At 38.5% G+C, this 12841-nt stretch overlaps 1 protein-coding gene across 1 annotated transcript in view; it reads right to left on the bottom strand.

Moving 5' to 3' along the window:
* Positions 1-2476: 2476 nt before the first annotated feature.
* The window catches only part of LOC117397930 (dematin), a 30198-nt gene continuing 19833 nt past the window's right edge, over positions 2477-12841 (bottom strand). The window contains exons 2-16 of the mRNA XM_059008554.1: positions 12256-12351; positions 11836-11894; positions 11640-11730; positions 10802-10942; positions 10220-10264; positions 9580-9706; positions 9269-9316; positions 8509-8658; positions 7878-7996; positions 7525-7627; positions 6543-6607; positions 6066-6122; positions 4183-4248; positions 3188-3268; positions 2477-2838 (exon numbers count right to left, since the gene is read on the bottom strand). Coding sequence (XP_058864537.1) covers positions 2725-2838; positions 3188-3268; positions 4183-4248; positions 6066-6122; positions 6543-6607; positions 7525-7627; positions 7878-7996; positions 8509-8658; positions 9269-9316; positions 9580-9706; positions 10220-10264; positions 10802-10942; positions 11640-11730; positions 11836-11846 — 1218 coding nt within the window. The 5' untranslated portion in view covers positions 11847-11894; positions 12256-12351 and the 3' untranslated portion in view covers positions 2477-2724. The remainder of the gene's footprint in view (positions 2839-3187; positions 3269-4182; positions 4249-6065; positions 6123-6542; positions 6608-7524; positions 7628-7877; positions 7997-8508; positions 8659-9268; positions 9317-9579; positions 9707-10219; positions 10265-10801; positions 10943-11639; positions 11731-11835; positions 11895-12255; positions 12352-12841) is intronic.

Below are 12841 nucleotides of genomic sequence, written 5' to 3'. Positions count from 1 at the left end.
TGGTAGATGCTTGTTTGACAGGTATGGTAGATGTGTGCTTGACAGGTGTCCCAGAAGTCCTTTACTGAAGATTCACACACCCACTTTCCCTAAAGGTGATCATCAAAGAATGGTGACCTTCCACCCAATTGACAGTGTTATGGCAGGTGTTTCTAATTATTTGTCCATTCCTGTACCTGTAATGGGCCCTACTCCTATTAAAGAAGAGCATATTTAATGTTAGCAGTACATATCACATATGTAATGTTATATGAACCATCTTCTGCATTATGTAAACTTCTCCAATAGACTAACGTGGTGTTTAACTCCAAAAGTAAGACCCAAGCATTAGCGTCCCCTTGCATTGCATGCTGTCTGATGTGCCAAAGTGAAGGTAATGAATCTTTTGAAAAAATAAATCGGATAAGGGTGCTGAAAGCAAGGACACATCCATTGCTTTTTTATTGCTGACATTTCTCATAACTTCTAAAGATTTAAGAGTGATAAAGGTATTTAAATATATCACTGCTTTCTAACTTCAACCCTGTTAGGGAAAACAGTCAGGCATTGAGCAATAGATTTTTAACAGATCCTCATTAAAAACACACACACACACACACACACACACACACACACACACAAAGAGCGGAGAAAAACATGAAGGATCCACAATCTTCGAGAACGATGATCATTTTTAACAGGAATAATAAATCAATGTCATTTTTTTTTTTTTTGTAAATGGTTGGACTCACTGATAGAAAAAAAAGAATACAAAAATATACACAGCTGTGTTCAGTATGCACACAGATATACAGTCTACTTACGACAGCATAACACACAGAAACGTGTTGGTTTGTGTGTGTCATAATCTTTATTTGGGAATATACTAAACCAGTATCATGCAGTAGCAACCCAACCAATTCATTTTCTAATAGCATTCTAAAACTACAGTAGCTCCCCTCCAGAAAACCACTCTCACCTTTCAAATCGCTAAACACTTCTACAGGTCTTCAATCTCACTCCACACATTTCAGAAATAAGCTGTTGAAATTATTTGTCATTGTAGAAAAAACAGATACAAGCTTGCTATTGCAGAGATGTTTTGGCTGGCATGCACTGCAGTGTAATGCACGGAGTACAGCTAGTGTGCCTTACAACAGCAGCGTCAGACAAAATCATTTTGATTGCACTCCTGATGAAAACAGTTCCAGCTGTTACCTTCTGAGTCTGCCTAGTGGTCTGTGAAGACTGCAGTTTGGAGAAACCCCCCACTCCATCAACACTGAGAGGCTGCTGGGAAAGAGACTGAACCTTTCCCACTTGGAAAACGCACGGCTCTGAAAACAGGCGCCCTTTAAAAAGCAGCTATTTATTGGTTCAGTGTGCTTCTTCCAGTTGGGGTGGTACCTTCTGAATTCTCTTAAAGGAGCGATAACCAGGTTTTTTTTATTTAAATCCATTTTGGTTCATTTTTTGTTCTTCACCTAAGGAGTTTTCCAACAGTATGCAGTAATACAACACCATAGATGAAAAATAATAGGCAATGTTCTTCAGAATAACAAAAGGGGGAGCAGATGCTGTGGCTCACAGTACTTTGATTTGAAAGCTGAAAGGTTACACTCTTAAAAGAAAAGTGATTGTAGCCCAGTGCAGTCTATTTCAATGAGGGTGGCCATTATTTGTTTTAAGCACTGTTTTTTTATTTCACATTTTAAGTATGACGCTGTAAAACAAAATGTGATTGACACTTGGGTTGCCTTGGTAACCTGTGGACAGCATAAAGCATTAAGCTGTGAACAGCCACAGAGAGATTCTGGACCAGGTCTTGCCAACAGCTATGCAGTGTAGCTTTGCAAGGTTCAAGTTCACGTTTACCTTCCCACGACAAGCTGTTGTTTCCTGGCTTGCCTGCTTGCTCCTCTGCATTGTTGCATCGCCACCTGGTGTTTAAAGCTGGATGAAAATGAAACAAGGAATATGGAAATTCTACATTGATGTAGGTACGTTTGTGGTCCAGAAACTCTCAAATGTTAAATCAATCAGGAACATGATACACCAACAGGTTTACTATTTACTACTGAGGAGCAAGCCAGCGCAATGTGATGACAATGCATTTAACAAAAAAAAATACAAATAAATATATGCATGTTATGTCTGCTGTGCACATGGTTATACAGTGCAGCCTTGTGAAGGTCTTACAGTGTACCATGTTACAAAAATATTAACTCTCTTCCAATTGCATGTATTGTACACATCCCATTGAAATTTAAAAGGGCAAGTGGGGTTGTAACAGGGCGAGGTGCCCTGTACATTGATGTGTTTATTTATTTTTAGAACGGGGTCTCCCCCTCCGCCCCTGTGCAGGTTATTGTTTTGTATTTCTGACGTCACCATCCGCCATCCCTGTCACAGGGGTAAATCAGGGCAAGTTCGCCCAGCCTGAAATGCTACACCTGTGATGGCGAAACTGAACAAACATGAAATAAGCTCCATCAGGAACAGGAAACGGCCTTTATTGGTACATTCCTACTCATAGCTGCAGTTAGAGATATAATATATAGAGTGGCTTTGACCCTGGGCAGGTCTGTGTCTATGGTTGCTTTCATTTCTTTTTCTACATAAATATTTCATTGACAGGACTCATTAAATCACATGGTATGATATAGCACAGTAACTGGCCAGAAAAAGATTTCCTGTCCTTCACATTTGTTTTGTGAAGACATTTTTTTTAAATTTTTTTCTGGATTAAAAGAGTGACACTTTTTTCTTCAAGTCGTTCCGTTTCCAAAGCGATAGCCTGTCAAATTCTTTGATCTCCATTCCAAACAAGTGCTCAAAGTCCTCCGGTGACAGATGCCTCTATATAAAAGAAATAAAGAAAATGATAGAACATGTTATAATACACAGCAGACTCGGATGTTGGTGTAATAGAAATGATCACAAATATACAACAGGGTGCTGTAAGATCCAAGATGATTTCGCTCAAGGTCAGAGTGGCAGTGTGTGAACACCGGTTATTAACTATGCACTCCAAGTCCAGTATTTTCTGCATAAAAACACCCCAACTACAGCTCTTAACACTTGTGAAGTCAGGAGCCAATCTGTCAGCTCTGATTTCTTTCGGACGGTTTTATCTCAAGTAAGACACTCAAACATTTATCAAGTGTAAAGTTTTCTGTGAGAGCGACCCAGTGTCCAGATCTCCTACCTCGAGTCTTGTTCTGTCGACTCCCACGGGGAGTTTGCTACGCCCTCTGTGGGTCACAATTAACATTTCATAAGGATAAATCTGGAAAAAAGGACAGAAATACCAACCGTTACATATCCGGGAAAGTTACAGAACATTTCTTTATTTTTTCAAGATTTAATGATAACAAGACCAATTTGAATTCTATCAAGAATAACTGAAGTTATCAGTGCAATTATTGGATAAGTCCTAATTAAAAAGAAGTGGTTTGTGATTTATTTAAAGGAGTGCTGAAGGTATGCATATTAATACTATCCACTTACTGAAAAGACTTAAGGCAAGATGTATTGATGGTGTCAAGTGTGTTCGTGGGTTTGTGAAAATAAAATGAGACACATTGAATTGTGACAATGCCCATGCAAAGCTGGGAGATTTCTGGACAAGATACTTCGATCTCAGGAAACTCTGGGGGACCTTAAAATGTTTCTAGCTAATGAAATAATTCCATTAATCCTACCTGGCATGTCAAAATATCCTTCTTTAGGGTCCCTGAGTGGCTCACCTGTAAAAGCACAGGTGTGGTGTGCAGGTTGAGCCGTACAGCGCAGGTTCGCGTCCTGGCTGTGTGGAGTCGCCGGTCTTCGCTGGGTACTCTGAAAGGAGAGTCGCATTGGCTCTGGCGCTCCCGTGGGTTAGGGAGGTAAAACCATCAGGAACTGTTTCTCCTCATCGCGCTACAGCGAACCCTGCTGGCCAGGCGCCCAGTGAGCTCAGAGCAGACACCTGTAGCGCTCCAGGCCTCCAGAGGCCAGTTGCTCACTGACATCTTTCTTTAGAAAACTGAGATCTGAAAATCCAGGATTATTATAAAATATTTCTCTTTTCAAAACGTGTTTATGGAAGTGTTTCATTAGCTACAGCCAATTTGACCAAAGACAGCATTGACAAAACTGGAATGCCATCTTAATTTCTTCAGATCGTCAATAAATTTCAGGCTCTGGGTTTAGTAACAGTACCTTCTGTTCAAGCATACTTGGCAGTGAGTTTCCTCTGTCCATCCTTCCCCTTTGTGCATCACCATTCTACAGAGACACACAACATTAAACAGAAAGCCACATCAACCAGATTCACATTGCAGTGCCGAACAGGTAATTAAGAAAACTTGTTTATGTGTTAATCACAATGCTCAGTGTGGCCCATTTAAATAACGAGGCAGGGTTATGCATTGAGTTACTGTAATGAAAACACACAGTAGTTCTGTTGTACAGCTATAGCCAAAAGTTTTGAATCAGCCTATATAATTAACTAATGTTGCTTCATAAAGCCAAATGAAACCTGCTGAATAATGGTATGTAACATATTGAATTTGACACCGCTTTGTAGTTTTCCATATACTTAATGAAAAAACGAATTGAAAAATGTGACATTTCGAAATCAAACATGAAATACTGCACTACTATTATGGCTTCCGGTAGACTTTTGCGATACCACTTTGATTACATGATGTTAAATAAAAGATCTAAATTATGTTATATATATATATATAAATTATGTCGCAATCCTAAAATTCTAGGTGATGCAAAACCTTTGCCACAGCTGTCAGTGCCCATGCAGATTGTTAGGCTCTTACTGTATAACTGTACTACAGTTTGGAGTAAGAATTTCTTACCTTCATAATTTAAAAGTATGTTATGTAAAAAAAACAAAAATAATAAAATAAAGGCAGCCTTACCTGAAGACCTGTAAAAATGTAAAAAAAAAAAAAAAAAAATGCAAAAAAAGAAAAAACAATTATGCCTTTTCCATCAAATTTGTAAACGACAGCAATTTTTATGTTACAGATTATAAAAGAGATTATATATTTTAGGTAATTCTATGTATTTTATTTGCATATAAAATAGTGATTTTAAATAGATGACACTCAAATTAAATATGAAAATAAGTAGCTATATTATGTTTAATGATCTTCTGTTTAATCAAATAAGAAAGACACCTGTTTATTTTACAAAATGGAACTATATAATTAAAGGTTTAGAACATTAATGTGGAAATTTCTCCTTTAAAAGAAAGGAGTAAATCAGAGTAAACATACTTTGAAAATATGGCACTCTGTCTCCTATGGTATAATATTGCCTTGCCTTGTTCGATATGCAAACAACTCATAACTTGGGCTGTATTTTTTTCACTGTGAAAAAATGCCTTATTTCACTGCATATCACGGTTTTTAATAAAACAGGTATTTCAAGATATTTCACGATGAAACATATTTATTAAAGCAGTAAAAATAGCATTCTCACGTTCAAAATTGATCATTTTCTCTAGCGTTATTATACAACAAATGTTCCCAAATATTTAAATGCTTACCTGAAAAAAAGGAAATGCTACATTGTAGAATATTTCCTTTTTTTATGTCCACCTTTTAAAAACATTCTGTTTTTACCTTTATCAAACTAAATGCAAACATAAATAAATGTAAAAATAACAACAGGCATGTGAAATGTTCTCTCCGTGTACTGGCCAGTGCGGTCTTTAGCAGAAATATTTCCGATCTTTGATTGCATGAAGACATTTTAAAGAAATGTTGCAGCTGTAGGAGTGTGTTCAATCATTTACCGGAAGCAAACTAAACTGGCTGCCAGGTTCCTAAATGCAGAGTAACAAGCAGTGTGTCAATCAGGCAAACATTTGCTGTATTTATTTTAAGCGAAAAAAAAAAAAAAGTACACTATTCTTTCAGAAATGAGGAACAACTGATATTACACGGCAAAGACATGATTTCACGAAAATCGTGACATCCAAGCTAGCTGTGAAAAAAAATACAGCCTTACTCATGAGAAGACTCTTGAGAAACAGCAGTACAGACAGTACAGTAAACCACAGCAAGGAATCAACAAACAGCTACCATACCTTGTCCCCCGTTATTACTTTCTGGTGATGAAAACTCTGCAGACTGGAGCTGGGGGGGTGGGGTGGCAGACAGTGTCAGATACAGGTACAGGCAAAAAGATTGTCAACCAGTGACCAATACATGGCATGCAATGCATTACAATACATGGGAATTGGATGAACTGGCATCTCAGCCCATTGAATGGAAAGGCACGGGCTGGATGCAAACTGCAAACCATACGGTTCAGCTAAAGAGAGGTAAGTGCACGTCTTATGCTGATGCCAGTATTATTAGTAGAAACACATGACATGCATCTCCTTGCTACTCCCCCAGCAAACAATAGAACATTGGCAGCATTTAACACATCGGTATCATGATTTAACTCCTCTAATGGATTTCCCCACTCAGAAGCCTGTTCTCTTCTAGTGCTCTGGATGCATCCACTAGTTATCTGTTAATAATGCAACTCAAAAGTCATAACTGGCATACCCTGGAGAGGCTGTTCCGGCTGCAGACTGGGAGAGAGGCTGATTTGAAGGTGCTTGAGGAGTGAACTGTGTAAAAAAGGCAGGAATTGGAGTGTGTGAACTATAGCAGGTATATTCTAAAATACTAACCTGGATTTATGCACGGCTAAATTGACAAGCTCTGGACAAAAGTTTTGCATCACCCTATAGAATTAACACATTTTGCTTCATAAAGTCGAATGAAAGCTGCTGAATAATATTACGTTAACATATTGAATTACATACCGCAGTTTTCCACATATTTCCAACTGACAAAAATTGAAAAATGTGAAATTTTGAAATCTAACATGAAATACTACTGTACTACTATTATGGCTTCCGGTAGACTTCTGCAATATAATTTGTAGTTTCTTTGATTACATGATGTTAAATAAAATATCTAAATAATGTTTATGTAAGTTTATTTTTTTTAATTATGTCTCAATCCTGAAATTCTAGGTGATGCTAAACTTTTGCTGTATTAAAATTCACATTTGTTTCTGTTGAAGAAAAACAAATCCTGCACTACACAAATGTTCCAGCAGGTGGTGCTAAGTGGTCATAAACACAATCTAAAAACGCAATAGAAAATAATGGCAATACAGTACTAAATTATTAAAACTCTGATATCATTATTACAACTAACCAGGGTGGATTATTTATATTGTTACATACAGAACTTTTTTTTTTTTTTTTTAAATTATTAATTTGTAACCCTGTACAAATATATTAGTGTATCTATATATATATTGAAACTTGTCATTACTTTATAAAAATACAAGGTTATTCCTTTTAGAGTCTGGTTGACAATGTCTCAGGAAAGATACAGAGGACTATTTTAGCCAATCTGTTTTCCAGTTTTCAGACCAATGACGTGAAACGTGTTTTGTGTTCCTGTCCAAACAGCACACTCACAAAGACACAAGAACATTGTGCAGGAGTCCACAGAAACTTCAAACACTCACTATGCAACTGGGTCCTGTCGGGCAGGGAGCGGGTTTTCCGCCGAATGGGTATCGATTTCTCAATTTCTTCCTTCAGGATCAATTTCCCCAGGTTGGATTGGATCTGAAAAATATATATATATAGCCTTTGGAGCTTCTGACTGTCCTACTGTAACTAAAATACTGCTGTTCAACCTGTTTTTACAAGTAAACACTTCTATATTGCAGAATTGAAGTGGGTCATAACATCATACTCTACTTTCGATTTGCTTGCTCTAAGCGTTTTATGGTAAGCATGCTGTAAACCTTGGGGCTTTTGGCACCCCCACTATAAACCCTCTTCCAGCGCCACTGCCTGGCAGCTCCGTGTGTACCTTGCTGAGCTCTTGTCTCTGAAGTCGCTGCACTTCCTCTGACAGATCTCCGTCATCATACTCCTCTTCCTCTTCCTCACCTGTTTTTTTAGTAGCCGCCCGTTTCCTCCACTCAGTCTCTGTAGAAAGAAAGGGGCTTATTCCCAAGTGCAGTATTATGATGGTTAACAAGACATGCCAGTAGCATACATATCACCACCTAAGAACATTTCACTTCTGATTTGACAAACAGCTTAAAAGACAATCCCAAGCTACAGTATACTTCCTGGATAATCAATCTCTCAGTAAACCCTGGCAATGCATTAGGATTCTTATTCATTTAAAGCAGGTGCTTTAATATGGAGTTATAAGGCAAAATATACTGCAGGTATTCAGCTACTTTTGCAGATTTAAAGCTGTTGATCAAAATTCTAAAGCTGAGGGAACATGAAGTTTCAGGAGACTAGGTTTCAGGCCACTGCATGGCACACGAGGGAGACTTGAGGTTTGATACAGCAAAGCTTCAAAATAGGTCTGAAAAAGTAGCTTTGTGCTCCCTCAGCTTTAGGTAAAGCTTTTATGTAGGCGTTTGCATTTTTTCATATCGATTCCCTTTTCAGAAGAGTAGATGACTGTATCTAGCTCTTCTTACCCACAGCTGCGAGGGAGGGAGGGCAGGGCCAGTAGTCTGTCTCAATCTTGGAAGGCTTGTTTGGGTCAGGAGGCTGGGCGGCTGGGAACTTGGATGATTCAATGATGATATCGTCTATGTGTTTACTGAGAGGGACTGCCATGGAGGGTTCTGAAAGCACAGCCACACAAACCAAACAAAAGCAGATTTATTTCACAGCTAATTTACGGAAACATGGCTAGTTTTTAATTCTGTTTTGCAAATTCACTTTATAACGATGCACGCACACTTTCCATCTAAAACGGGACATTTAACATGTACAGATAGCAATCAGAAATTGAAAGTGAATTAAAAAAATATATCGAGTACTTCTTTTTACTTCCAAAACCTTCATGTTTGTATACAAGAAAAATAAATATAATTTAGTTAGCAAGTATAATTTAGGGCAGCAGTGTGGAGTAGTGGTTAGGGCTCTGGACTCTTGACCGGAGGGTCGTGGGTTCAATTCCAGGTGGGGGACACTGCTGCTGTACCCTTGAGCAAGGTTCTTTACCTAGATTGCTCCAATAAAAACCCAACTGTATAAATGGGTAATTGTATGTAAAAATAATGTGATATCTTGTAAGAATTGTAAGTCGCCCTGGATAAGTGCGTCTGCTAAAAAATAAATAATAATAATAATATGTAAGCAAAAAAAAAAAAAAATACATTCATTAAGCTGATATTTCAAACCAGTACCAAGTTTTAAGTTATGGAGAAAAAATGTGCAATATACTGTTACCTCCTTTTTTGTAGATTGGAGGTTTCTTGTAGATATTTGCACCGTTATCTGAGAAGAAAAAAAGGAAGCTGGGTCAGTCCAGTTTAAGTGCACCAAATTCTAAGGAAGTGACACAAATAATAATTGAATAATTGAATCAAATTGTATTTCAGGTGCTTTCCCTCAAAGGCAAGTCATTGAAGGGGTTGTGCATTCCTCCCGGTCCAGATGAGGTGGGAGGACCCAGTAGTGAAGCAACAGACAATTAAAACAGCTGGAGGTGGGGCTCATTTTGTGGGCAGGGGTGGGGTGCAGCTCTGAGAATGCTCTACCTGGTCTGTGAAAGTGCTGCATCCCTGCTGCGCTGGAGCTGCGACGGCTGTGAGCTGCAGAAGCCACGGAGACGCTTCCTGGAGATCTCTGGTCTCCCCACTCGCCCGGCTCCTTGCAGGTGAAATTCTAGGAAGAGAAAGACTCTTTGGAAGCGTAGATTCATCCGTGAGCACCTTGTAGAGCAAGACGCACCACTCCGAGAATGACTGCAAACATCAGCGTTAAAAACTAAAAAGAGGTCATCTTCTCGTTTACTTGTTTATGATCGCTATAAGAGCTAGAAAAGGATACAGGTGCAGCCATTCGCCATATTAACTATTACTATAGTACGCAATGGCAAGGGCAGAAAGTGTCTCTGTGCAAGTGTTATAAATTAAAGGGACATATGAAAAAGCTGGTAAACTTCAAAGTGTCTGCAACAGTCAACCATGGTGATGATTTATGAGGTTGCATGAATCTTGATCATATAATAAACTAAGAAACTGATTACAGCAATTGGTCATCCAAGGTCTACTGTATTTCTTCAAAGATCTAAACGGCTTGATAAGTTAGTGAAATAGGAACTTGATGAAATGTTAGCAGTTTCGTAAGTTTCATTAGTCTCTAAAATTCATCCACTCCCACTCTTGTTTTTCTTACCTCTGGAGAAAGTGGGGGTGATATCGATCGTGGAGACATGGATCGCTAGGAGGGAAAGAAAGATTATTTTCAGTAGTGTTTAATTATAAAACAAAATCTGTATGCAAAAGATGAAGGACTCATACTTTATTAATTAAACAGCACAGTGCATTTGCTCAAAACATGCCTATTATGTTAGCAGAACGATCAGCAAGCCATTATTAACCTGAAATATACCTGACAGTATATTTATATTACTAGACAGAGCCAACAGTTTGTGCATTTAATCTCCTTAACAAAATACCTTCAAAGTAAAGAATGCAATGTGCATTTGTTTCTAATAGCCCCAGTTACTTACAATAGCATAATACTACAGTAGACACCTGGGGTATATTATTCAACCACACTGTACCGTCAATGTGCAGTTTACAAATACTGTGATTGTAATTGTAACCCCTATTGTATAGCGGATTGAGCAGCTTTTAGAGTACATCACACACCTGTTTTTTTTTTTTTTTAAAGGGACCATAATAATAGATCATAGATAAATAAATATTGGTAACTAAAACAATGCTACAATGAAATTTAAGGGAAGAGCCCAACCTCTCTACTTCTCGGGTGGTCTGAGTAATTAAAATGTGGTTCGTAGATCATTAAATCGGGGCGCTCGATGTCTAATATCGCTTTGTCTTTGGGGATGGCAGCCAAGTCCTTGTACCCCAACACTTGGTTATCCATTCTCGCCTGGAAAATAATACAAAGAGCAGTTACTTTGCTTATACATACCAAACACACAATATAGATGATTTGAATTGAAATGCAGATTTGAATATAGTAAATGCAGGCGAAGGAGTGGATTTGATCAATCTATACCCTGTCGCCACGGCTGGATTTTATTTGAGAATTTTACAGCACTGGCCAATCCACCAGGATCGCACCTGTTTTTAAGGGTAATCCCGGGATAACCAGGGAAGGTGGTCGATGCTATCCAGGATAATTCCCAATGCTGTAAAATACTATAAAATCCAGGTGTGGCTTATCCCCAAAAGGTATAGGTTGATAAAATGAACCCACAAGTCAAACCAGCCAATTGTTGATTTTAATTGCGTAAACTTGCCATGTAAAGATGGAAAATGACAACATGATCAATGACACACAGCTATTTTGAAAACTATGTTGACCAGTGGCCACATTATGTATTTCCTACAAAATCTCTCCCTATAGGATTATTTTACTCAGTCTTCTTCCTAATAGCATTCTGATCTTTTAGATATGTCAATGAAATGAGGACGGCAATGTGTTGCAAAGTAAAGTGCTCCAGAGAATCAGAACTCAAGTGAAACACTGGGATGGTTCAGACTGCTGCGCCCCGTGGCTGTGAGCACTGTGTGTGATGGAAACGAAGCTCTCTGGAGGGGTGAATGAAGAAGGCTGCTCTCACCACGATGGTTGCTGAGGGGGAGCCCGGCACACTGGGTCCCCGGGAGGAGCACACACTCCCCGGGGAGGTTCGGCGCTGCTGCTGCTGCTGCACGGGAAAACAAACATTTTGAACTTTGACATCTTTTTCCCCCAACCGATGAATGTGGGTAACTGTTGTCACAGCGCTCCACAACACCGCTCTGTGTTACCTTACCTTTTGCATCATTTCACTTCTAGCAATTTTCTGTACGCTTAATGTCTCGCACCAGTTATTCTATAAGACAAGTGAAAAAGAGAATGGATCATATTTAACAACTGCTTCAAACAAACCTAGTTTTCTTCCTTGTTTACCCTTAAAACATAGCGAAATATTACATGAAACTGGAAATGTTTTCAAAAACTACAAAGTGGTATGTAATTTAATATGTTAACGTAACATTATCCAGTAGGTTTAATTTCCTTTTATGAAGGAAAATTAGTTCTATAGGGTGATGCAAAACCTTTGGCCACAGCTGTATATGTTGAGCCTAATTAAAATCACAGTCCAATCTGGACAGGCTCAAACTGGTGTGCAACAGGATTTGCGTCCCAAGTACCGCACTGCTACTGGATAATGGATTCCACGTTGTACACACCTGGTAGTGCAAGGTAGATCATTTCAGTAAAGCTCAGTCTCTTGAATCCTCACTGGATGTGCAGTTCTTTGGACAATGAAGTTAAGTGACTTGATTCTGAAATGGAAGAGGATATTTTTAGACTGCACATGCAGATCTCTTGCTCGACCTGATCTCAGCTAATGCACTATTGCACTACTTTGTCATTGTAGATATAACTTCCTGTAATCTTAACTTGTTGCATCCGAGTTCAACTTGTATTTTAGTAGCATTAATTGCACTTGCTGTAAACAACACTGTGTTTAAATATTAAGCTTGCATTGTAACCCTTCACTGCCCGGTTGGATAAAGGTGTCTGCCAAATAAATAATAATAATAATAATAATAATAATAATAATAATAATAATAATAATATTCTTAAGAGATGTACGAACAGGGTGGAAAACGGGGGTGAGTTGGGGTCCACGCACTTCTTTAAACACTCAAAGTCACGTGTCACCAATATTCAGACATCACCTTTACTGCTTCACTAACTATGTATCAGATATCAGCCAAAGTGTCCTTATAGAATTAAGAGCCAGCCCTAACTAGTGATCTGCGACTGTGG

Source organism: Acipenser ruthenus, chromosome 37 (assembly GCF_902713425.1).
Source record: "Acipenser ruthenus chromosome 37, fAciRut3.2 maternal haplotype, whole genome shotgun sequence".
NCBI lineage: Eukaryota > Metazoa > Chordata > Actinopteri > Acipenseriformes > Acipenseridae > Acipenser > Acipenser ruthenus.
This window is presented reverse-complemented; position numbering and strand designations above follow the sequence as displayed.